Source organism: Chiloscyllium plagiosum, chromosome 16 (genome assembly GCF_004010195.1).
Source record: "Chiloscyllium plagiosum isolate BGI_BamShark_2017 chromosome 16, ASM401019v2, whole genome shotgun sequence".
NCBI lineage: Eukaryota > Metazoa > Chordata > Chondrichthyes > Orectolobiformes > Hemiscylliidae > Chiloscyllium > Chiloscyllium plagiosum.
Genome location: NC_057725.1, coordinates 30802156 through 30830046, shown reverse-complemented (window position 1 = coordinate 30830046; position 27891 = coordinate 30802156). Strand labels below are relative to the sequence as shown.

At 42.2% G+C, this 27891-nt stretch overlaps 1 protein-coding gene across 3 annotated transcripts in view; it reads right to left on the bottom strand.

Moving 5' to 3' along the window:
• Window positions 1–27891, bottom strand: part of mrvi1 (murine retrovirus integration site 1 homolog) — a 161688-nt gene that overhangs the window by 80725 nt on the left and 53072 nt on the right. For all 3 annotated transcript variants that reach the window (XM_043705685.1, XM_043705686.1, XM_043705687.1), the window contains exons 2-5: window positions 11485–11611; window positions 8459–8606; window positions 3500–3572; window positions 2320–2526 (exon numbers count right to left, since the gene is read on the bottom strand). In XM_043705685.1, coding sequence (XP_043561620.1) covers window positions 2320–2526; window positions 3500–3572; window positions 8459–8606; window positions 11485–11611 — 555 coding nt within the window. The remainder of the gene's footprint in view (window positions 1–2319; window positions 2527–3499; window positions 3573–8458; window positions 8607–11484; window positions 11612–27891) is intronic.

Genomic DNA, 27891 nt, shown 5'->3' with positions numbered 1-27891 from the left:
ACAGCGTAGGAGGTTGAGGGATGACCTTAGAGGTTTAAAAAACCATGAAGTGTGTAGACAAGGTGAATGGCCGGGGGTAGGGCGGAATTCAAGACCTGGGTGCATACAATTTGAAAATAGATGAGAAAGGTTTAAAAAATAAATTGGGGATTTGTTTTTACCTTTACATGTGTGAAGTGAACTCCCAGAAAAAGAGGCAGCTGTGAATACAATTACAATGTTTAAAAGACATTTAGACAAGTACATAAATAGGAAATATTTGGATGAATGTGGACCAAGCGGAGGCAGGTGCGATTAGATTAGTTGGGAATTATGGTCGACACGGATTGGTTTAACCATAGGGTCTGTTACTGTGCTGTATAACATTATGACTAACTCTCGCTATCACTGAATTCCTCCATGCTCACAACTCCCCAGATCACTGTCACCTCATCCAGACTAAACTCTTCCTTATCTCTAGAAATCCTCTCTCACCTCAGAACCATCACTATCTCGGGTATCACAAACATCTCTGTAATACCCTTCAATCTCCTCCCATCTCATCATCCTCACGATCTCTAATCTTGACAACCTCTACAAATCCGTCCTTCTCCACAGTAAACACTGATGCCACTCGTTTAGTATCCCCCCCAACAACCATAATCTCCTATGTCTCCACACATAGGCTGCCTTGCTGATCTTTAAGGTAGCCAATTCTCTCTCTAGTGACCCATTTGGTCTTAATGTATTTCTAAAAACCCTTTCCCTATTCCTTACCTTATTTGCCAAAGTGGTGTCCTGTCCCCTTTTTGCCTTACTTATTTTATTCTTAAGTATACTATTCTTGCCTTTATACTCGAAGGATGTTTGTGATTTTTTGGATTGGAATAAATGCAAAATATTACATTTTGGTAAAACAAACAAGGGCAGGACTTACACTGATTAAAGGTTGGGCCTCGGATAGTGATATGGAACAAAGAGACCGAGGGGTTCTGGTCTTTGAAGTATGTGTCACATGCAGACAGGGTGGTTCAGAAGGGGTTTAGCACATTTGCCTTCTGGGACAACACTACTATCATAGGGCAAGCCAGACAGAGGACAGCCAGGGAATTCCTAGAGGCATGGCATTCATCCACAAACTCCATCAACAAACACATCGACCTGGACCCAATATACCAACCACTACAGTGGACAGCTGAAACTGACAACCGGAAGTGGCAGGGACAGACCACTATAAACACCGGAGGAAACATCAAAGAAGCGCTTCGCAGGAGGCTCCCAAGCACTGATGATGTCGCCTAGCCAGGGGATGAAACGTTTGCAACAAAAACTTCCAGCTCGGCGAACAGAACCACAACAATGTGGTAGTGAGTTGCCTTCTTGAACCGCTGCAGTCTGTACACTCATAGTGCTATTATGGCTTTCCAGGATTTTAATCCAGTGATAGTGAAAGAATAGTGATTTAATTGTAAGTGAGCATAGGGTGTGACTTGGAGGGAAACCTGTACCCACTGTCCTAGTCTTTTTAGGTGGTAAATGTTGTGGATGTGGACAGTGCTGTTGGAAGAACCTTGGGTCAGTTGCTATCAGCACATTTTGTAGATGGTATACACTGCTACCTCTGTGCATTGTTGGAGAGAATAGTGTTGTATCCATCCTAGTACATTGGTAGCACTTGGACCTCTCAATCAGAAGGTCTTGTGTTTTGGCCTACTCAGGGATTTGAGCAAATAATCCAATCCAGGGAAATATTGCAGGAAAGCAGCACAGTCGCAACTGCCAACTTTTAGATGAGCCAAGACCTTGTCTGCACTCGTGGTGTTGTAAAAGATCTTACAGACACTATTGCAAAGAGGATTAATGGAATTATTCATTTTGTCTAGGGCAATTCCTTAATCAATATCATTAAAGTAAATTATCAGATCATGTGTTTTGTTATTGTTTGTGGACCTCATTTGAACAAATTGGCTGACATGTTTTCTACTTTATAACATTGACCACACTTCAAAAACATTCCATGTGTCTTCCATTCCGTTATCTTGGGCCTGATGTTCTGCCACTTCCTGCCCATTTTGACATGCCTGTGGTCTAGTCATTAAACTCATGGACAGACCACTATCCTGCTCAGGATTAAAATCACCCCACCTCCCCCTTTATCTCTCTCTCTCTTTCTGCATTTATGTTTATAACTTCAGCCTGTTTCCTATCCTGATAGTTAGCCATCAGTCTTTTGTGTTGCATTCAAACTAGGAAGCAACACTGCAACTGTCTGAAAAGATAATAATGAATTTGGTTATTATAAAAAACACAAGTGTGATTCTGCAGTAAGTTGTTACTTACACTGGATGAAGAACTCTGCATTCTTTCCTGATCCTCGCCTCCTTCTTCCTCCTCAGGCAGGGTGGGCATGGTGGGAGCTATGATACAATGTGGACTGCGAGTCAGAGAACCAAGGGAAGGGCAAGATGGGTTGGCCCTTGGCAAAACAAATTGGTTCAGCAAAGTTCGAAGGGAGGAACACGGGGCGTAATCTTCGTCGTCCGATAGCTGTTTGCATATAAAAGGGAAAGCCAGTCAAATCCAAATTAAAAAGTATGTTGTTCAACATGGAAACACCAGAGAGGCTGAAGACAAATTTCAGATTTCAAGTTTCAATTAAAATTATATCTAAAGGAAAACAATCCATCAGCCAAAGAACAACATACCCAATCCAAAAGAGAGCAGCAAAGGTGCTGACTGTAATGTGGCTATGTCCTCCACCCACCCTTCATTGTTTCTGTATTCCTCATGACTCACCTAACTAAAATCCCGATTCCAAGCAAATACTTGGAAATCAATGGATTACATGTGGAGCCCACTACATTCAGTCCAATTAGAGGCTCTGCAAACATTGCTTTTCCAGCCTGAAAGTCCATGTAATAAATAGCTGCAATTAGATGTGGCATTGAGGTTATTGGCAAAAGAACGAGAGTGAAAGTGAGGAGAATAATTCCAATGGAACAAGGGATTACGGTCTGGAATGTGCTGTCTCTAAGGGCAGTGGAAGGAGATTCAACAGTAGCTTCAAAAACAGGAATCAGATAAATGCTTGAAAACAATAGCAGGGCTGGGTGGAAAGGCTAGCTAGACAGAACAAATAGATCGCTTTTTCAAAGACCTGGCATATTCACAATGAGCTGAAGGGGTTCATTCGGTGCTGTTGAATCTGAAATTCTAACGATTCTTCAACATACAATTATGTCATTAAAGTATTTGGATATGTTTGGGTTATTAATGTAAAAGGCATTGAAGAGGATCAGTGGGTGATGATCAAGCTAAAGTATGTTGTCAGATAAAGATCACTGAATTAAATGAGCTGCTCCCGTCCCTGTGGAATTCAAAGTGCAGCCTCCAGGAACTTATGGTCACAGGGGCCATATTCCAAACATGGATGAAATATTTGAAAGATTCTGAATTTAGATCAAGTTGCCCTGTAATCATCTGTACATGTGAGGAAGCGATGGGGAAACTTCAGACTTACTGCAGATGCTGGAGTCTGTGCTTCAGATTCTGGGCTTAATCTTTGCTCTTCAACGGCTTCCTGGGAGCTGTTCCTTAATAATATAAGAAATAAAATAAAGATAAAATTTGATAGCTACTCCTACAATCTTCAAACAGTAAAATAATTTATTATTTTTGCTTCTTTTGTGAGGCTCCAGCCCAAGCAGCGCAGTATCCAACAGTGACACAGTGAGTGGTACCTTTGCCTACGATTCACAAAGCCAATGATACAAATCGTATTTCAGGGATTTGGAAACAGATTCCAGGCTGCTGCTTTCAGTGCAATGAAGGGAGGGAGCGTGGCATTGTCAAAAGGGACAGTACTGACTGAGGGAATGCTGCAATATTGGCAGTGTAATATACTGCTTCAGTGTCAGAGGGATAGTACTGATAGAGTACTGAAGGGATAGCCCTGAGGGAGCATTACATTTTCAGACAGGTAGTACCAAGGAAGTGCTGCACTGTCAGAATGGCAGAAATGAGAGTTAGTACTGAAGGAATATTGCACTATCAGAGAAACCGGCATTGCACCATCAAAGAGTTATTACTTAGGAAGTACAGTTGCTGCACTGAAGGAGTGCTGCATTGCTTTACAGTTTTCATTGAATCATTGCACTGTATCCTTGCAGTGCGGAATGAGGCCATTCATTCCATTGAGTCTGCACTGGCCTTCTGAGGAGCATCCCACCCAGATCCACCCCATTCCCATAACCCTGAACATACCATAGCCAATCCACTTAACCTAGACATCTTTGGACTGTGGGAGGAAACCAGAGCACCCGGAGGAAATCCATGTGGACACGGGGAAACAGTCCTCACAGATAGTCACTCAAGGCTGGAATTGAACCTGGATCCCTGCCACTGTGAGGCAGCAGAGCTAACCACTGTGCTGCTATGCTTTGGGGCATCTGTACTGAAGGAAGACTGTACTCAGAAAGCAGCAGTAATGACAGTGTTGCACTTTCAGAAGCCAATCCTGAGGGAGAATTGCACTGTAAAACAGACTACACTGAAGGGTTGGGGTCTGTTTGGAGGTGGCGGAAACTCCCACCCCTCTCCGCCATATTTCCCTCCCCACCCCTCTCCGCCATATTTCCCTCCCCACCCCTCTCCGCCTTCCGCAAAGACCGTTCCCTCCGTGACTACCTGGTCAGGTCCACGCCCCCCTACAACCCACCCTCCCATCCTGGCACTTTCCCCTGCCACCGCAGGAACTGTAAAACATGTGCCCACACCTTCTCTTCACCCCTATCCAAGGCCCTAAAGGAGCCTTCCACATCCATCAAACTTTTACCTGCACATCCACTAATATCATCTATTGTACCCGTTGCTCCCGATGCGGTCTCCTCCACATTGGGGAGACTGGGCGCCTCCTACCAGAGCACTTTAGGGAACATCTCCGAGACACCCACACCAATTAACCAAATCGCCCCGTGGCTCAACATTTCAACTCCCCCTCCCACTCTGCCGAGGATATGGAGGTGCTGGGCCTCCTCCACCGCCGCTCCCTCACCACCAGACGCCTGGAGGAAGAACGCCTCATCTTCCGCATCGGAACACTTCAACCCCAGGGCATCAACGTGGATTTCAACAGTTTCCTCATTTCACCTTCCCCCACCTCATCCTAGTTTCAAACTTGCAGCTCCGCACTGTCCCCTTGACCTGTCCGGACTTGTCCGACCTGCCCAGCTCCTTCTCCACCTATCCACTCCACCCTCTCCTCCCTGACCTATCACCTTCATCTCCTTCCCCACTGACCTATTGTACTCTATGCCACTCTCTCCCCACCCCCACCCTCCTCTAGCTTATCTCTCCACGCTTCAGGCTCTCTGCCTTTATTCCTGATGAAGGGCTTTTGCCCGAAATGTCGATTTCGAAGCTTTTCGGATGCTGCCTGAACTGCTGTGCTCTTCCAGCACCACTGATCCAGAATCTGGTTTCCAGCATCTGCAGTCATTGTTTTTACTACATTGTCAGGGGGTCTGTGCTAAAGGAGTACGTATAGTAACATAGGAAAAAGAGTATGCCATTCACCCCTCCAGCCAGTTCCACCATTCAATGAAATCATGGCTGATCTGTGGCCTAACTTCATATACATGCCTTTGGCCCATCTCCCTCAATGCTTTTGCTTTACAAGAATTTCCTGCTCAGATTTAAAGTTAATGACTGATCCTTAATTCACTGCATTTTAACACAGAACATAGAACATACAACATCACAGAACCTACACACCCTTCATAGTGCTGTCTTCCATGTGCCTATCCCAGAGTTGCTTAAATCTCCCTTATGTATCTGACTCTACTACCACTGCTGGCAGTGCATTCCACACACCCACCACTCTCTGACATTTCCCAAAACCTTCCTTCAATCATCTTAAAATTGTACCCCCTCATGATAACCATTTCCATCCTGGGAAAAAGTCTCTGGCTATCCACTCTATTTATGCCTCTCATCAAGTCACCTCTCTTCCTTCTTTGCTCCAGTAAGAAAAACCCTAGCTCCCTCAACCTTACTTCATAACACATGCCCTCCAGTCCAGGCAGCATCCTGGTAAATCTCCTCTGCACCCTCTGTAAAGCTTCCACACCCTTCCTATAATGAGGCAACCAGAACTGAACACAATATTGCAACTGTGATCTTACCAGGGCTCAAAAGAGCTGCAGCATAACCACACTGCTCTTAAACTCAAGCCCCCTGCTAATGAAAGCCAATACACACCATACTCCTTATTTACAACCCTATCAACTTGGGTGGCAACTTTGAGGAATCTATGGATATTGACCACCAGATCCCTCTGTTGCTCTGCAGTGTCAAGAATCGTGCCTTGAACCCTGTATTCTGCATTCATATTCAACCTTCCAAAATGAATCACTTCACACTTTTCCAGGTTGAACTCCATCTGCCACTTATCAGCCCAGTTCTGCATCCTATCAATGTCCTGTTGCAACCCACAACTGCCCTCCACACTATCCACCACTCCACCAACCTTTGTGTCATCAGCAAATTTACTAAACCACCCTTCTACTTTCTCACCCATGTCAGTTATAAAAATCGCAAAGAGCAGAGGTCCCAGAACCGATCCCTATGGAATACCACTGGTCACCAAGCTCCAGACTGGAAGCGTGTTCCAAATATCTACCATCATTGTGTGCAGACATTCTTCCTAACATCTCTCCTAAACAGTCAGCCATAATTCTCAGACTGTGCCCCTAAATCCGAGAATTTCCAAACAGTGGAAACAGGTTATCTTTATCTATCCTGTCTTTTCCTGTTAATATCAGATCACCCCTCCTAACCTTCTAAATTCTAGAGAAAACAGGCCTAATTTGCATAAACTCTCCTCATAACGTAACCCCTGAAGTCCAGGTATCAATCTTGTAAACCTACATTGTACTCCCTCTAGACCTTCAATAGTGCAGCACTTCATCACTACGACCCCTCAATCAGTGGCTAGTTCTGAAGTAGTAATCTACATTTGAAGAGGCAGCACTGAGGGATTGTTGAGGAACAGTCCTGAGTAAGTGCTGCACTGTCAGAGTGCTGGTACTGATGGAATGCTGCACTGTCAGAGGGGCAATATTGATAGAACATGCATTATCAGACAGGCCCTGCGGCAGTGCTACATGGCATCAGGATCAATGCTGAGGGCATGCAGCACAGTCACATTGGCTGTACTGAGGGAGTGCTACACTGTCAGGGCAACTGCACTGAAAAAGCACTGTACTTCCAGACAGACAGTATTAAGAGAATGATTCTTTTCGGAGAGAACTCTACTCAGTAAGTGCTGTAGTGTCTGAAAATCAGTACTGAGGCAGTGCTACACTATTGCAGTGAGGGAGTGCTTTAGTTTAGAGGGGAGTGTTGAGGGGGTGCTACACTATCACAGTGATTGTAGAGAGGGGGTGCTTCAGAGTCAGAGGGGAGTGCTGAGGGGGTGCTGCAGTATCACAATGACAGTAGTAAGTGAGTACTTTGGTTTTAGAGGGGAACACTGAGGCAGTGCTGCACTGTTGCAGTGACAGTAGTGAGGGAGTACTTCAGTATCAGAAGGGGAGTATTGAGGGGGTGCTATACTGTCAAAGAGTCAGCACTATGGCAGCACTGCAGTGTCCAAAAGTCAGCACAGAGGGAGTGCACAGTATTGAAGAGTCAACACTGAGGAAGTGCTGCAATGTCAAAAAGCTAACACTGAAGAGCTCGGGATCAGTGTCGGTTAGCTCAGTTGGCTGGAGGGCTAGTTTGCAATTTAGAATGATGTTAATTCTCCCACTATCTGAAATGCCATGGAAGACTCTCCTTCTCAATCTCTTCCTTTGCCTGAGGCATCGTGACACTCAGATTAAACCACCACCAGTTATCTCTCTCTAATGAAATAGAAGCCCTATGATCTGGTAAGACTGTGGCAACTTTACTTTCACTAAGTTAAAAGTCACACAACTCCAGGTTATGGTCCAACAGGTATATTTGGAAGCACCAGCTTTCAGAGCGCTGCTCCTTCGTCATGTGGTTGTGGAGTATAAGATCGTAGGACACTGAATTTATAGCAGAAGTTTACAGTGTGATGCAACTGAAATTATATACTGAAAAAGACCTAGATTTCAATATATAATTTGTTGCATCACACTGTAAACATCTGCTATACATTCTGTGTCTTACGATATTACAGTCCACAACCACCTAATGAAGGAGCAGCACTCCGAAAGCTAGTGATTCCAAATAAAGCTGTTGGAGTATAACCTGGTGTTGGGTGATTTTTAACTTTGTACACCCCAGTCCAACACCGGTGCCTCCAAACCATTACTTTTACTGAGCACTGTCAAAGAATCAGTATTGAGGAAGTATAGTTGCTTCAATGCATGATATAAGCATTTGTGTCACCATGGTATTCCAACCAGTGGCATATTCATTGCCTGGCAATTAAAGTATATTTGAGTTTTACCTGTTGCTGGTTTTCTGTGTCCTTCTGTCTTCAGTTGATGATGAATGTTTCTCTCCTTCTAACTGACTGTGACCCAATGATAATTGTCTTAAACCCTGTAACCTTCCAAATGATGGACAACTTGACGAATGTTCTAGATTAAGGGCATCTATGACATTAAAACACAACAGAAATAAATTCTGACTGGGTGGTATGTCTACCAATTGTCAAGCTGTTGAGATCGCAATCATAAAGGAACTGATACACCCTTTCTGGATCTTATTATCGCCCGAATGACACCTTAGACTCAATTTGTGTTCTGATTACTGTTATCTGAAAAACCAGTGGAATACTAAGGATGAGCGAAACCATTTAATTATCACATTTCATCTTGCCTCTGAATCTGGACGTTATAAGTGCAAGACCCACTTCAGAAACATGTGTTAGGATTTTACACAAGGCAATTACCTGGTGCTTCAGTTGAAGTGTTAGGGAATGAATCTGTCTCTGCTGGGCCAGGTCATCCTACACCTACTTTAAGGCTCTTAGGTCACTAGATGGCTTGAGGCAGGTCATTTGGCTTCAGTTCTGAAGAAGGGTCACTGGACCCGAAACATTAACTCTGCTTTCTCTCCTCAGACGCTGTCAGACCTGCCAAGTTTCAGCAACAATTTCTGTTTTTGCATCTGGCTTGAGGTTGCACTGTCAGAGGACAGCACAGAGTGAATGATGCAATGTCAGAGGGACTGCAATGAGGCAGCGCTACAATGTTACAGAATGAGAGCATGGTGATGACAAGATACTGCAAAGACAATGAGCCCTGACAACATTCCAGCAATAGTACTGAAGACTTGTGCTTCAGAATCTGCTGCAGCCATGGCCAAGCTGTTCTAGTACAGCTACAACACTCTATCTGACAATATGGATAACTGTCCAGATGTGTCCCACACACAAACAGCAGGACATATCCAATCTGCCAAATTATTATCCCATCAGCTTACTCGATCATCAGTAAGGTGATGGAAAGTGCCATCAACAGAACTATCAAATATTGCACCTGCTCAGCAATAATCTGCCACTGACACCCAGTTTGGGTTCCACCAGACCACTCAGCTCATGACCTCATTACAGCCTTGGTTCAAATATGGACAAAAGAGCTGAATTCCAGAGTTGAGATGAGAGTGATAGCCTTAAAGGCAGATTAAACCAAGTGTGGCATCAAGGAGCCCTAGCATAACTGGAACCAGTGGGAATCAGGGGTAAACTCTCTGCTGGTTGGAGTAATAGGTGGCTTGGGTTAGGACAATGTTCTACCTCCATGTGTTGCCAGCCAAGCAAATGGACAGCATTTCAATACTCTCCGTAATGTCACTGCAACTGGTGGACTTTTATAGAACTGCAGCAGTTACTGAAAAGGGTCTAGCTTGGCTTGGGTGGGAGTGGGTGCCTCTATTGGGCACAAGTTGTCTCTATAAGAGACACTCCCCTCCTCATGCTATAAAAAAGGCAGCAACACAAAACAGTACAGACACTTACCATCATGTGTTAAACCCCAGGCTCACTGACAGAACACAACACTGTGGGACGGGCCACATTGCGGGATCATTGCACTGTTAGAGGTATAATCTGATTGAGCCATTTAAGTTTCCGAAAGGAATACTGTGAGGCTCTCTAACCTAGCTAGAGAGTTGAGAACTAGAATGCATACTTAAGCAATAAGGGGCTGGCCATTTTGAACTGAAGTGGAAAATTACTTCACTTAGAGGGTGACGAATCATTGCAATCCAGGGGCCAATGGAGGTTCAGTTGTTGAGTCCATTCACAATTATGGACATTTGGACACTGCGGAATCAAGGAATTCAGGAACTGGTGAGAAAATGGAATCTAGTCAAAGATTAGGCTTGATATCAATGAATAACAGACCAGGTTCAATGGTTCACATGGCCAATTTCAGGAACATTATTTCCTAGCCATTTGGGTGAATTGTTCAACCGAGGCCAAGTCTACATTCCCAGGTTGAAATAAAAACCAAAGGAAAACAGGACAGTTTCTCTTGTATCCTGGTTAATATTTAGCCCTTAACCTTTAGCACTGAAACATATTATTTTGTCATTTACATTATTGCAGTTTACAGGAGCTTACTGTACATCTCCTACATTACAACAGGGACTGTTCCCATCATTGCCCACAGGTCCACTCTTCCTTAACTCTCAACACTCTGCCACAGCCCCACTGTACCATCCCCGCAACTGCTGAAGGTGTAACATTTGCTCATTTATCTTCTCCGTCCTCAGTATCAAAAGACCCAAACATACCTTCCAGGTGAAGCAGCACTTTACCTGCACTTCTCTCAATCTAGTCTACTGCATTTGCTGCTCACAACGTGGTCTCCTCTACACTGGGGAAACAAAGCATAGACTGGGCGACAGCTCCACGGAACATCTACATTCTGCCTGCGACTTTAACACACGACCCTGTTCCCTGGCCAACATCTCTGTCTCAGGCTAGCTACAGTGTTCCAGTGAAGCTCAGGGCACACTGGAAGAACAACATCTCATTTTCCACTTGGGGATCTACTTTCCACTTGAGTTCAATAGTGTTATGGTCTGAACTCCCCCAGGCCCGAGCCCCCTACCACATACACCAATCTTTGTTTTTACATAGTTTGCCATTAGATACTACCTATTGTTAGCCACTAACAGTCTCCATTAATAGACATTCATCCTCCCAGCCAGATTGCTATCAACTCCTTTGTTTGTCCAACTGTTCTTCTCTTTCTTTGGGCTCTATCCCAACCTATCTTTTACTCTTTACATACCTGCCACAGCCCCCATCTTCTGCATATAGGCCGACATTTTCCTAGCCACCATCGGTTCTGAGGAAGGGCCATCGGAGCCGAAACATTAACTTTGATTTCTCTTCACATATGCTGCCTGACCTGCTGAGGTTATCTAGCAACTCCTGTTTTTGTTCCTACATTATAACAGTGGCTACATTTCAGAAGTACTCCACTGTCGCTGCAAAAGTAGCAAGTTATTTCCTCTTACCTAAGAGAGGTGTGTGCAGTTCCCAGCCTCCATGATCTGAGTATAGCCCACTGTAGATACTGAAGGACTGTTGCTGTAAATGAACAAGGATCTCCTGAGCAATAGGCCACACATCTGTTTCCTGTTTCTGTATTGAGAGAATTGATTGTAAGTTTGATATAAAACAAAAGCTTATTCAGTACTTTCAAACAAATGATAACTTAAAACAGAGGGAATGTTGAACTAGGAAATGTGTGCATCCTATTCTGCAAAATTGACAAGACTGTGTTATACTATTCTGAATTTTGTGAAGGTGTTGTTTCATGTAAGGAACTGTTTATATTCTTAAATGTACATCATTTACCGTACTCCTGGATTGCTGAACACAGGAACTTCTAAATTGCTAGATAAATAACAACACCCATGGTCCATCTGCTCACCTTCTACCATCTTCATAATCACATAACTCAACAATAATACAGCTACTGACTAATTACAGTGGTCAGTCTCTAACAGTGAGTTTATAATAGGCCAGACACCAGATAAAGAAAACCCCCAGTGGTGGAAAGCTTTGTGAACCATAAACCTTCATCTGTTCCTCACAAGTCACACTATACTCACCACGTCATGCCAAAAGTTGCAAGTACAGTCATATTACAGGACATTGAATGTGAAAGAGATCTCTTTAATTTGCAGTGGAAGGAATCAACAGCTTCTGCTTCTATCATGTTTTTCCGTATCCTGATCTAGAAAATGAACCCTCAGTCACCAATACTTTTCATAAAAATTTGCTTTGAAATTAACACTCTTCAAGCACAGGCCTTGCTGCTTGGCTTTACTATTCTGGATAAGGGCAAACAGCCTGTTATGCTCTCCATTATTTTTAGTCCTGGTGGAACCCTAAAAACAGCAATAGGATTATTTCACAATATTTTCTCATTGAGAACTTGTCTAAATAACACAAGCATTCCTCATTATCCAGTCATTCCAACTCCTCATTCATTCTGGTTTCTCTTTTCTGAGTCTTTTCAATAGCTGCATTTCTTATTGAACTTGGGTGACTACTGTGCAAGCATTAATTTAAGTCTGTTTAGGTCTGGTAATAATGAGGCAGTTGAATTTCATCACCACCTTGGCTCAACACTGACCTTTTAACATTTCCAAACATTTGCTTTGCTTTGCTCATTGGGATAGCATTTCATTTAGAATCTCTGTTGCATTGTTCACTCTCTGACTTACAGAGCTATCTCTCTGTTTTCACCATTCGTAGTCTGTGGCTTCAGGCAGTCTTCTCGCTGCGTTCACCACTTCCTTTCACGTTTGTACCCTCCCAGATGCGGTCACAGTATATTTTCTGTTAAACATGTTTTGTACCTTGATTGGATCATAATTGGAGCACTATGTACAATCCTACTTTCCATATATGCCTGCTATCATCCAGATATGGAGTGTCATTGCCAGTTGTGGTCAATTTCCACCTCCCTTCATTAGACTACACAAACATCAGCACAGAAAAAAGATTTCCATTTGGTCAACACCTTTCACAGTCTCAGCATCACTCAAAGCTCCTTAGAACCAATGAAATGGTTTTGTATTCACTGCTGTACTGTGGGAAACACAACATTTGAATTAGGCTAGCAAGGTCCAGCAGACAGCAAGGTGATTATTGCCAGATCATGTGTCTTTCAGGTGTAACATATGGACCATAATGGGAACATTTTAATAGTGACAATTGAACATGATGATGTAACTCAAACACCAAGTAACATGCTACCAAGATCCGAAGAAGGGAGAAATGGAAGAACTATGCCTCAGAGCTGTAGTCTGACTACTGAACCTGCTGCGAAAATAAGGTAAGAACAGAGATTCAGCAAAGTCAGAGTAAGAATGCAGTACAGACACCCAGTGCTCTCTGAGGGTATAGGAATGCAACCATGAAACTATGGAAGAAGCACAGTCCAGGGTGACTGCAATATTAGCACAAATATGTTTAATGAATAGGGGATTTTCCTATTCTTCTTCATAATACTGTGCCAATGTATCTTTTATTTCCACCTGAGATGGCGGTTAGCAGATCTTGGTTTAATATCTCATTCAAAAGACAGTACCTCTGACATTGCAGAGCTTCCTCAGTTCTGCAGTGGGAGTGTCAGGCTAGATTTATGTGTTTAAAGTCTCTGAAGTGGGATTCAGTATATGGTGAGTTCAACACAATCTATAGATTTGGATGTGAGCATAAGAGGTACAGTTAGTAAATTTGCAGATGACACCAAAATTGGAGGTGTAGTGGACAGCGAAGAGGGTTACCTCAGATTACAACAGGATCTGGACCAGATGGGCCAATGGGCTGAGAAGTGGCAGATGGAGTTTAATTCAGATAAATGCGAGGTGCTGCATTTTGGGAAAGTAAATCTTAGCAGGACTTATACACTAAATGGTAAGGTCTAGGGAGTGTTGCTGAACAAAGAGACCTTGGAGTGCAGGTTCTTAGCTCCTTGAAAGTGGAGACGCAGGGAGATAGGATAGTGAAGAAGGCGTTTGCTTTGCTTTCCTTTATTGGTCAGAGTATTGAGTACAGGAGTTGGGAGGTCATGTTGCGGCTGTATAGAACATTGGTGAGGCCACTGTTGGAATATTGCGTGCAATTCTGGTCTCCTTCCTATCGGAAAGATGTTGTGAAACTTGAAAGGATTCAGAAAAGGTTTACAAGGATGTTGCCAGGGTTGGAGGATTTGAGCTATAGGGAGAGGCTGAACAGGCTGTGGCTGTTTTCCTTGGAGCATCGGAGGCTGAGGGGTGACGTTATAGAGGTTTACAAAATTATGACGGGCATGGATAGGGTAAATAGGCAAAGTCTTTTCCCTGGAGTTGGGGAGTCCAGAACTAGAAGGCATAGGTTTAGGGTGAGAGGGGAAAGATATAAAAGAGACCTAAGGGGCAACTTTTTCATACAGAGAGTGGTACGTGTATGGAATGAGCTGCCAGAGGAAGTGGTGGAGGCTGGTACAATTGCAACATTTAAGAGGCATTTGGACGGGTATATGAACAGGAAGGGTTTGGAGGGATATGGGCCAGGTGCTGGCAGGTGGGACTAGATTGGGTTGGAATATCTGGTTGGCATGGACGGGTTGGACTGAAGGGTCTGTTTCCATGCTGTACATCTCTATGACTCTATGACTGAAAGGAGAGAATGTTGATACTGCACCAGGGCTTTCTATCCTACAATCTCTGAGTCTCTGTTTTGTTTTCATGTTGATTTTTCTTGTTCTTCTATTAGCACTCTCACTTTCAGCTGTGAACCTCTGGAATCCTCTTCCCAAACCTCTCCCTCAATTCCACTTCTTTCTCCTCCTTAGATAAAAATCACACAATACCAGGTTATAGTCCACCAGGTAACCTGGTGTTGTGTGATTTTTAACTTTGTTCACCCCGGACCAACACTGGCACCTCCACATCATCACTCGTCCTCAGAGCCCATCTTTAAAATCTACTTTAAGAATAATGTTGTTAATTTTTACTTTAAATAGTTCTTGGCCTCTTGAATTTTCACAGATTATGGCTTGGGATAAATTTTTTTGCGTTGCTGGTTTAAATTAAGCAGGAGTGTTTACCCTGTGTCGTAACAGTAACACTCCTGTGATGTGCATTAGAGTGGTGTACTATGTTAGAAGTGCTTAGAAAAAATGCAAGTTGCATCGATCCACCACCATAGCATAACATTGAGGAAATTCTAATAGTTGAGATGTTGGCAGTTGGAAGATATTTTCTAGTGGTTAAATATCAGGAAATGTCTGTCTGTGAAGAGATAATAACAATAATGTATGAAGTAAATGGATATTTTAAGGTTGTAAGATTTGGACAATGTCCATGCTTGGGCTGATAAAACATTTGCACCATACAAGTAGCAGGCAGTGGCCTTCTCCAATGAGAGTTCAATCACCTCTCTTGACACTTAATAGTGTTACTACCACTGAATCTCCCACAATCACCATCTTGTGTGTTACCATTGACCAGAATCTTAACTGGGGCTATATGATCTGATCAAAGGTTGTGACTTCTGAAGCTGAATCATTTCACGTCTGACTCCCAAAAAGTATATCCACTATCCACAAGCCACAAATCAGGAGTGTGATGGAATACTTGCCACTTGCCTAGATGTGTACAGCATTAACTCAAGAAATTTGATATCACCCAAGACAAGAAGCCCACTTGATTGATACTCCATTTACCAAACTTGAACATTCATTCACTTCACTCATCAATACACAGCAGCAGTAGTATATACTACAAAATGCTTTGGCGCAATGCGCTAAGGTTTCTTCAATAGCGCTTTCCAAACTTGCGACCTCTATCACCCAGAAAGGCGAGGATACCAGATGCATATCAGCACCACTAACTGCAAGTTCTTTCTAAGCCTCTAATCTGGTATTCAGATATTGCTTGGGGAATCATCTTAGTTTGAACTAAACCGCTGTTCTTTGACTGTTGCTGTGTCAAATAATGGAGATTCCCCCTCTAACAGTACTATGAATATCCCTTCATCACATGCACTCCAGTGGTTCAACAAGGTGGTTCTCCAGCATCTTTGCAAGAGTGATCAGGGATGGTTATTAATAGCTAACCTTGCCACCATATCAACATCCCATGAATTAATGGGAAAACATTCATTAGCTTCAGTGCAGATCAAAGCCCATTCATTAATTTCAATGTGTGCCAAAGTTAATCTTTTAAATCAGACCTCATCCAAGGTTTGGATTTATGTCCATGGGTTGAGAGTCAAACACCCAGTGTCCTGTTATCTTGGCAATATATTTTGAGGCACTCTTGCCTCAAAAAGTCATAAGCTTAAACCTCACTCTACAGGCTTGAGCCTATAATCTATAGCATTAATCTTATTAAATAGAGTCATAAAATCATAGAGACGTACAAATGGAAACAGACCCTTTGATATTTTAGATTACTTACAGTGTGGAAACAGGCCCTTCGGCCCACCAAGTCCACACTGACCCTCCGAACAGCAACTCACCCAGACCCATTCCCCTACATTTACCCCTTCACCTAACACTACGGGCAATTTAGCATAGCCAATTCACCTAACCTGCACATTTTTGGACTGTGGGAGGAAACCGGAGCACCTGGAGGAAACCCATGCAGACACAGGGAGAATGTGCAAACCCCACACAAACAGTTGCCTGAGGTGGGATTTGAACCCGGATCTCTGGCACTGTGAGGCAGCAGTGCTAACCACTGTGCCACCGTGCTGCCCTTTGGTCCAACTCATCCATGCCAACCAGATATCCTCACCTAATCTAGTCCCATTTGCCAGCACTTGGCCCATATCGCTCTAAACTCTTCCTTTTCATATACCCATCTAGATGGCTTTTAAATGCTGCAATTGTACCAGCCTCCACCACTTCCTCTGGCAGCTCATTCTATACACGCACCAACCTCTGTGTTTAAAAGTTGCCCCTTAGGTTCCTTCTGTATCTTTCCCTTCTCACCCTAAACCTATGCCCTCTAGTTCTGGACTCCCAATTCCCAGGGAAAAGGCTTTGTCTATTTAGCCTATCCATGCCCTTCATGATTTTACAAACCTCCACAAGGTCACCACTCAGCCTCAGACGCTCCAGGGAGAACAGCCCCAGACTATTCAGCCTCTCCCTTTGGCTCCAATCCTCCAACCCTGGCAACATTTTTGTAAATCATTTCTGAACCTTTTCAAGTTTCACAACATCCTTCCAATAGATTCTTTGAAATGAGACGTTGAGCAGAAGTCCTGTCTTTCCACTCAGCTAAATGTAGAAGATCCCAGACACCACTTCAAAGAAGAGCAGGGGAGTTCTCCCCAATGTCTGTGCTAAATATTTATCACCCAGCCAGTATCATATATATCAGATTAACTGGTCATTTGTGACAGAAATGTTTGTAGAACATGGTGGCAATTTCCCCTGACAAGAAGAAGGTAGGAATGGTACACACCAGCTTATTCTTTCCTGCCCTGTTTCCTACATTACAATGTTGTTTACTTTTCAAAAAACTGGCTGTCAAATGCCTTAGTACTTCCTGAGGCCATGAAAGGTGCTATATAAATGCAAGTGTTTCTTTCTTAATCTTAGTCACAAAACAGAACATCAGTGAAAGCATTGTTTCATTTATAGTGACCAAGACCACATCCTCTCCAGGGTAAAACATTCCATCAACATGATTAGTTTACTGATGATCAAAAGTTGGGGCAAACTCCTTAGCAGCAAAACAAAAATGTCACTTTGACATTCAGTTTCATAATGTCCGCCAAAAATATATTTACAGGACAAAAATTAATATTAAGACTGGATCTTCAAAAAGCATTACATTGGAGTTGGAAGATTAAAATTAAAGCTAAATTGCCCAGCAGTGTGCCACAATCCAGTCAGGCTTCTGGTTGATAGTGGAGGAGTCACACAGAGGGTAGTGGATATCTGCAACTTCACAACCAAAAACCAGGGTCAAATGATAAATTTAAATCTGAGTTTGATTGATTCTTGTCACTCAAGGGATTAAAGATTACAGAACAAAGATGTGGCTAAAATACTGACCCTGATCATGACCTAATGAAATGGCTGAGGCATCTCAAAAGGTTGAATGGCGTCCCCATGTCCTATATTCTCATTTAACGCATTGACTTCTCTAATAATTACATTCATATCAGCCAATCTTTCCCCTCTGTGTGTTCACTGAGGAGACCAACATACAAATACAACGAAAGTTATACCCATCTCCCACCAAAGCTGTGTGTTTCTTAAAGAGCAGAATGATGATTAAATGCATTGCCAAGTATTTTTAGTATCTTGTGGTTGGGCAGCACTGGCAGTTATTGTCTGTCCTTGGTCTGAGATTAGGAAGATGTGCAACTATCTTACCCAGAGGAGCTGACCCTTGCGTAACAAATGAGACTCAAATCTGCACCTCTTCTCCTAATCTCCCAGCTTCTCTCCCTGCTCCTGTTCTCCTTGTGTCCCATGTTCTCCTTCTCCCTCATTCTCCTCATTCCACTTCTCAACTGCTGTTTGTTCACCAAGACCCACTCCTCAATCTTGCTCTTCTCCCTCTTCCTGTACATCCTCTCTCTGTACTTCTACTCCATTCTCTCCTCTCCCTGCTCCCACTCACCCTGTATCCCCTGTCCCCCTTTGCTCCCTCTAACCCATTGCCTCAGCTCTCTGCTGCTCCACTTTGTGGCTCCTCTTTACCCTTCTCTACCTGCAACCTCTCTGTCTTCCTCTCCCTGGATCCCCTCTCCCTCACTCCATAATCTCATATCGCCCCAACCTACTGACCCACAGTTAGGGATCTAGTCCCTGATAAAGGGAGAAAGACAGGGAGGCAAATAGAGGAGATAGGGGATTCAGGGAAAGAGTCTGCAATATGAGTCTGGAAGATTAGGAAATGAAAACCAGTGATTAGCAGTTTGAAAAGAAAGAGGGAGAGGTTAATGGTTTTAATCAGGCAACTGTGAGGCAAATGGGATCAGCAACATTTGAGACAAAGTAGGAGAGAAAGAGTTCAAAAATAAAGTGGAATTTGGATGGAAAGATGAAGATTAGGGTTTAGGAAATTGAGGTTCTGAAGGGTGATGCAATCACTATCACTTGTTGTTGAGGTAAAAAGAGAAACTCTTACAAATACCTTTTGTGGTTAATAAATTAGGCTTTTACCTCATATGTACATTAGTTCTGCATCACCTGATTAGAAATCTTGCCTCTGGCTGCTGCAATTGGCATGTGGAACTTCTTCACATTTTGAAATTCAAACACTGGTTTCGCTCAGCCACCAGGGATCAGATGCAGGATTTCTTGTTCAAAAATTGGTTTACATTGTTCTCATTTTATGACCATAAAATAGATTAAACATAAACGCACTTTTACTCCAATGTGTCCAATTAACTTTGATTTAATGTGGCACATGCCCAGTGCCTGAATACCTGACCAGGCCCATGCTGTGAGTGTCAGTTTTCCTTACTTTCTCTTGAGGCAGCATTGAATAAAGTTTGAAATGTCGGATGAGAATCATAGGGAGCTGATAACAGGATATTAGTGAACCAAATGGGTTTTTGCAACAAATCAGAAGTTCATGCCATTTGTATTGATACAAGTCTGTGGACCATCATGCATTGACTTTACTTTCACAATTCATAAAAGGACCAGAAGGGGATATAATAATATATCTGGAAAGTAGCAAGTTGGGATGGAAATGTGCTGCCGAGAAAATATAAGTGGTGTCAGCTTTCAAGTAACGTGCAAATGGGTAGTTGGAAAGAGAAGTAAATTACTGAGCTTTTAGGGAAAAAAAACAGAGTGTTTGGGACTAATTACAAAGCTCTTGTAATGGGCTAATCACAACAATCAATCTTGTAAATTAGTCTACGACAGATCCAGACATGAGGAGAGGAAAGCCCCCAGTGGGAAAAATAGGTACAAACTTAAGCTCCTCCCAAGCTTGCAACATTGAGCTCATGTTCCAGAATGTTACTCTTTCCTATCTTGACTTCCATCAGTTTCCTCTGGATCTTATCCATAATGTGATAATGATGCATAATATATTATTTGGAAATTTGTTTTTTTATTAATTCAAGGTTCATATGTGGTTGTTGCTGCTTGGGCCAGCATTTATTGGCCATTCCTAGTTACTATCAAAAAGTGGCAGTGAGGTGCCTTTTTCAACCCATGTGGTCAACTTTATGCAGGTAAACCCACAATGCCATTAAGGTGGGTGTTCTAAAGCAGAGAAATATTATTGAGCTTTAAGTTTCATTTGTATTTCTATATTGTGTGTGTTTAGAAGGGGAGAAATGGGTTTGTTTCATTTTAGACTTGTTCTGTGACTGGCATTGGGCTGAACATTGCCGATGCATGCATTTCAAATCAGGGTTTACAGTGTGGGAGTGAGGTAACTATTCAATACTTTAGGAAAAAGGATGGAAAAGAAAATCTGCGGTTACCTAGCAACAGGAGTCCAATATCACAGTGTGCAGGTTCTGTCAGACCAGTAAGGTGCTATTAGTTTTGTAGTCTTCAAAATGTCGGAGCTGGAAAAAAAAGCCTGAGCAGCTGATAAAAGCAACAGTTGGGGCAACACAGTGGTTTAGTGGCTAGTACTGCTGCTTCACAGTGCCAAGAACCTGGGTTTGAGTTCACTCTCTGATGCCTGATGCAAAATTTGCACATTCACCCATGTCTGTGTGGATTTCCTCCGTATGCTCTGGTTTCCTCTCACAGTCTAAAAATGTGCAGTTTAAGTAGTGCAAAATTACCCATACAGTCCAGGGATTAGGTGGATTAGCCATGGAGAATGCAGTGTTGCAGGGACAGGGTAGGGGGCAGGTCTGAGTTGGATGCTGTTCGGAGAGCCAGTGTGTGATTGATGGGCTGAATAGCCTGTTTCTGCACTATGAGGCTATGAACAACCAAAAACAGAAAACTGCCGGAAGCTCAGAGTATGAAAAACCCTCGTGTTTGCTCTGAAAGTATTAGAAATCAATCATAAGAAAGTTCCATAAACCAACTACAGCCATGCCAACAGAAGAAGGAACTTTATAGTAGAGACAAGGTGATCCTTCATTGAAGTTTGACTACGATCAGCATCAATTTTGGAGGGAGAACGACTGAATCTCTACTTCTAATATTTGCATTAAGGCAGTACCAAATAATATTTATATAATATAGTTAATACATTTTTTCACTTTTATGTATAATAAACTTTTACATTCTTTTGCAAAATATATATTTGGAGACTCTTGTAAATGCATTCAGTCTCTGACCACTACAGTAAAAAATCTGCAAATATAAAACTTTTGGTCTCTCAAATCAGATTACGTTCTAGGATCTGACTTGTCCAGAATTACCAGCAACTGAGATCAGAACAGTAAGTTGATTGCTCACTCCTAGAAATATTGGGTCAGAACTTGCTGGAAAGGAATGTCTCATGGCCTGCCTTGTTAGTAAGACATTTTTCCTCATACTTTGGCTCCAATATTTTATGCATCCTAACTTGTTGGAACATTTAAGTTGATATCAGATAAAGTGAAGACAAACAGGAGATCTGAAGCATCAATGAGCAATTGATATGACAGTCTGCTTCCTTAAATCAAATATTAGCATTGAGAAAACAACCAAGGAATGAAGAAAAAGGAGATTTAATTAAGAGTGAAATTACATCCACATTAGTGGAAAATATAGATTAGAATGAAAGATGGCAAAACAAAAGGCAGAAAGGAAGAGTCACAAGAAGAAATAAAAATAAATTTAAGTTGTAAATTTAAAAATAACATTTTACAGTTTCACTTGCCCCTTTCCGAGCTAGTCAGGTAAGGAAATATTAAGTTCGAGCCCTAAATGGGTCATTCATGTATAACTGCAGCAACCTCATGATATACACAGTGGTTGACAACAAACTGTCATTACATGGGGTTAACTGAGGAACAATGCAAACTGTTCAGCAATTTGTGTAGATTCACAACTCAGTATATCACTTGCACATGGTTAGTTGCTATATTAACAGCAGTAAATTAAATGCTGGGTCATTGTTTACTCAGTTGAAGTGATTACCTACTGTTTTAATCTATGTTCCTCAAAGAATTATGGTTTTAAATGGTGCAAGTTTGGCTCCCGCTCTCCCATCGCAACCCCCACCACTGTTCTCTAATTCTCTTCCCAGTTCAAATTTCCAGATCCCTTGCAGAGCTATCCTGCCTGCCCTAACCTCATCTGCTCTCCTATCTGCCTTTCCCAACTCTGCTGAGCTCCAATGACTTAGTCATTGTATGCTCCTCACCAGCTCAGATGGAGAGTAGGTAAAACATTTATCAACAACACCTCAGGAATCTGTCTGCAAGAGCATGAGAAACAAATCTTGACTCATCCGTGGTCCTGTGAAATTTTAAACAACAATTTCCAAGAATATCCAACTGGTAATGTCATTTTTATTGGGTTTATTTAAAACTTAATTCATTATCCTATGAATGGGCTTTGACTGCATTTTGGTACATTGCAACTGCATGATTCACAATGAAATCTTAACTTATTTATAGTTCTCTCAAAACAAAAGTTAACTCTGAAAATAGAACTATTAAACAGTATGATGTGTTTCTCATTGAGATTAAGAAATCAAGACAGTCTACCAATTGTGTACTCTTTTATCCATATGCTTGCAATTGTTCCAAATGTTCCCAAATGACTTGATAGGGTTTATTCATAAAATCCTGTTTCAAACACTGGCATCTCTTCCAATATGGTTGTATGACAGTAAACTAAACACAAGAACCTAAAATATGGCTACAAGTCACTTGTCTATATAACTCCAGGAGGATTATAGAGAAGCATGCCAAGACTTGTGAGGAATTCTCATTCCGGAGATAATATAATTTAACTGATCAATGATGATGATTGATGAATAAAGCATTTGACCAGAACAAAAGCTAAGAATTACAGGTGGAAGAGCAGTTGTTTCCAGATTGCCTCTTACAGAACATGATTTAGATTTTTGCAACGGTAACCTTATAACCATGGTCACTTTAAAAATGAATTGCACCAAAGGATAAGTTTCTTAAACAAAGGAAAATTCCACCTTGAACCAGTTAAAAAACAAATCTCCAGAGAGAGCTACATCTCTGCAAAACAGACAATGCTATGCTAGACTAATACATGGAATGAGTGGATTGCCTAATGAAGAAAGGCTAAACAGATGGACCGGGTCCGAAGAGACTCGATGTATAAAGATCTGGGCAACAAGGGAAAAAATACACCCAATGCCACTCTGACCGTGATGGCCACCTTTGTGTGTGGCTGCATCAAGCTGTGCATGGATCCCCGGTACGCAAACACCAAGTGTCACTACGTACTGAGGTTCTACCTATCCCCGGTGTTGCGAAGGATGGGCCTGGCCTCGCTGCCGCGGAACGCTCCGAGTAGTTGGACTGTTCCATATCACCGGTCCTTCGTGGAGAAGTTTATGAAGAAAAACACCTTTGACCACAAGTCCATCAGGAAGTGGTCAGCACGTAGTGTCCTTGAGACCCTTCGGGAAAAGGAGAGGGCAGATCCTATCGAGCGGTTCCCTGAGCAGACTGTCAAAGCCATTTGGCAGAATGCCTCATCGCCAGAACTTTCCAACAAGACATGGCTTGGCTGGTGGTGAGAAGGGCTCTGCCTGTGAGATCCTTTATGCAGGCCCGGACTCTCTCCCGCACCACACGTGCCCTCGAAGCGGCTGCAGCGGGGGGGAAACGAGACTGTCACATACCTCCTTCTGGAATGTGCCTAGAGAGGCATGGTGTGGTTTGTCGAGGTCCATCCCGAGCAGCATCGTGATGCGGGACTTAGTGCTCTACGGTCTGTTCCCCGGGACGCGCACCGAGACGAACATCAACTGTGCCTGGAGGATCATCAACTCGGTGAAGGACGCTCTCTGGGCGGTCCGAAACCTGTTGATCTTCCAGCTGAAGGAGTTGACCCCGACTGAGTGTAGCAGACTGGCACATTCTAAGGTCCAGGACTATGTGTTGAGGGACGCGCTGAAGCTTGGGGCAGCTGCCGCCAAGGCGCGGTGGGGAAAGACCATCGTGTAACATCTGCCTGCCTAAGAAGAACAGGGGGCCCACGCAGTCATTTGGGCTCTGCTGACACCTCAGCTAAATATGTGGACATATGATTGATAAATGTACAGACCTGTATATACAAATGATAAATTCTGATCTCTGAATGCAAAGAAATGGAATGTTTCCATATGTATGGCGTGACCAACTATACAGATCATCAAAATATTTTATGAATAAAGTATATTTTTGAAATTAAAAAAAACAGGTTAGACCTGTATCCTCTAGAGTTTAGAAGAGCCAGAGGTAACTTAATTGAAACATATAAGATCCTGAAGTGACTTATCTGGGTGGATATTGAAAACTTGTTTTGTTTTGTGGGAGAATCTAGAACTAAGAGTTATAGCTTAAAAATAAGGGTCGCCCTTTTAAAATTGAGATGAAGAAACACTTTTTCTCTCCGAAGGTTGAGGGTATTTGGAATTCCTTTCCTCAAAAGACAATGGATGCAAAATCTTGAAATATTTTCCAGGCAGATTCTTGATTACCAAGGCGATGAATGATAATTGGGGATCTACGGGAATGTAGAGTTGAGGTTAAAATCAGATCCAACCATGATCTTATTGAATGGCAAAGCAGGATTGAAGGGCAGAGCGGCCTACTCTTGTTCCTTGTTCATGTGCTTTATTCCGGAAGTATCCTGGCAGATAGAAGAGTGGCAAATGTAACTGGTTAAAAAAGGAGGGAGAGAGAAAACCAGAGACTATGGAACTGTTAGTCTAACATCAGTAGTACGGAAAGTGCCGGAGTCTATAAAAGGATGTGATAACAGAATACTTAAAAACTACTAATGGTATTACACAATAGACTTATGAAAGAAATATTTGACAAATGTACTGGAGTGTTTTGAGGTTGTAACTAGTAGAATAGCTGAGGGTGAACCAGTGGACATGGTGTATTTTCAGAAAGCGTTTGATAAAATCCTACGTAAGAGGCTTGTGTGCAAAATCAAAGCACATGGGATGGGTAATAACATACATGTAAGAACTCAGAATTGGCTAGGAGATGGGAAACAGAGAGTAGGGATAAATGGATTGTTTTTGAAGTGGAAGGCAATGAATAGTGGAGAACCACAAGCATCAATACTTGAGCCCCAGCTATTCACAATATACAACAATGACTGGATGAAGGAGTCAAATGTAATATTTCCAAGTTTGCTTACAACAAAACAACCAGGTTGGATTGTGAGTAGTGAGGAGGATCTTATGGGGCTTCAGGGCGACTTAGGCAAGATGACTGAGTGGGCAAATGTATGGTGACTGCAGTTTAAGATGGATAAGTGATGGAAAGAAGGCGTTTGGTATGCTTTCTTTTATTGGTCAGAGTATTGAGTACAGGAGTTGGAAGATCATGTTGCAGCTGTACAGGACATTGATTAGGCCACTGTTGGAATATTGCGTGCAATTCTGGTCTCCTTCCTATCGGAAAGATGTTGTGAAACTTGAAAGGGTTCAGAAAAGATTTACAAAGATATTGCCAGGGTTGGAGGATTTGAGCTGTAGGGAGAGGCTGAACAGGCGAGGGCTGTTTTCCCTGGAGGTTGAGGGGTGACGTTATAGAGGTTTACAAAATCATGAGGGGCATGGATAGGATAAACAGACAAAATCTTTTCCCAGAACTAGATGGCATAGGTTTAGGGTGAGAGGGGAAAGATATAGAAGAGACCTAAGGGGCAACATTTTCACACAGAGGGTGGTACGTGTATGGAATGAGCTGCCAGAGGAAGTGGTGGAGGCTGATACAATTGCAACATTTAAGAGGCATTTGGATGGGTATATGAATAGGAAGGGTTTGGAGGGATATGGGCCGGGTGCTAGCAGGTGGGACTAGATTGGTTTGGGATATCTGGTCGGCATGGACAGGTTGGACCGAAGGGTCTGTTTCCATGCTGTACATCTCTATGACTCTAAGTGAAGTTGTTCATTTTAGTAGAAACCAGAATGACGGAGTATTATTTAAATGATAATACAGTGGGAAATGTCGAAACATAAAGAGATCTTGTTTATTGGTGACTGTCATTGGAATATGCTTGAGTCCATTTTGAAGGAAGAAATAGCAGGACAATCAGAAAAGCTTAAAACAATCAAACTGAGCCAACTGTGTTATGAAAGGAAAATTATGCTTGACAAATTTGCTGAAACTCTTTGAGGATATAACAAGAAAATTTGATAAGAGGGAACTGGTGGCTGTAGTACATTTGGATTTCCAGAGGGCATTCATGAACAAGATAGCAGTTTATGGCATTGAAGTAGTGCATTCACCTGTTGAGGATTGGTTAACACACAGAAGACAGAGAGTCAGAATTAATAAGTCTTTCAGGTTGTAAAGAGTGCCACAAAGATTAATCTCATGGCCTCAGTTATTTACCATCAATATTAATAACTTGGAGAAGGGTACAGTATGTAAGGTTTCCAAATTTACCGATGATTGAAACAATATGATGAAGGGCATGTTGTGATGTGGGCATAATGAATCTGCAAGGGTATACAGATTGGTGAGTGTGGATAAAAACTTCACAGATTGAATTTCATGTAGAAAAGCATGAGGTCATGTATTTTGGTTGCAAAAATCAAAAGGCAGAGTATTATTTAAGTGATGAGAGACTCCTAAAAAAGTACAGCACTGAAGGATCTGCATGTTCCAATGCATAAAACACAAAATGTTAGCATGCAGTTGCAGCAAGCAATTAAGAAGACAAAGAGAATGTTGTCCTTCATTGCTAAGGGATTAGAGTTTTAAAATAGGGAAATTTTGTTATAACACTGGTGGTGGTCAGACCACATCAGGACTGCTATGTACTGTTTTGGCCCTTGTTAATTATGCAAGGTTATGCTGGTATTGGATGTAGTTCAAAATAGATTGATTTCTGGAATGATGGTGTTTACTTATCAAAAATAGTCAAACAGGTTCAGCCTTTATGGTCTAGAATTTAGAAGAATGAAAAGGTGAAAAAATACAAGGCTTGAGGGGGCTTGAGAGGGTAGATGTTTAGAAGATGTTACCACTGGACCGAAGGATCTGTTCCTGTGCTGTTTGACTGTGTGACTAATAGGGCAATCTCAGACTAGGACACGTAGTTGCAGAAAGAGGGGACTCTCATTTAAAATTTAAATGTGCCAGATTCCTTTTCTCTCAGAGCATAGTGAATGTCTAGAATTCTCTACTCTTGTGGAGACTAAATCACTGAAAATGAAGAGCAGGTAAATAGATGTTGAAACATCTGCTAATTCTATTCTTTGTTTGGAATAAGATTTAATTTTGTCCTCTTGTCTTCTTCTTTGGAGATATGTACTAGAATTCAGCTACACTGGAATCAGCTCCAATGTATTTTATTCTGGGGAGCTGTAGTTCATGGCTACAAAGATTCAACATAATGAGGCCAAGCATCTCTCTGACTGTGTTTTGTCAGTCTTTGCATTTGTACCAAGCAACCTGTGTTTTATTACACATATGTTCCAAAATTCTTCATGAGTGATGCATCACTTTTGAAGTGGTCACTTAGCAAATCGAGGCCTCAGGGAAGTCTGGGAGATTATCTTCTTGTGCACAAAATGACTGCCAGACATGCTTAGATATATCCACGTTTCTGTTAAACTATTAGAACCTTGGTTAGGTCACATTTGGAGGATTGTGCACGGTTCCAATCTCGATAATATAAAAAATAATTTTTCTTATTCATCGATGGAATGCAAGTATCATTGGCAAGGCCTCTATTTTTGCTTATCCCAAATTGCCCTTGTGATGCACTTAGAATTAAAATCTAAACATATTATTTCAAGAAAAATAAATAAATGTCTTCC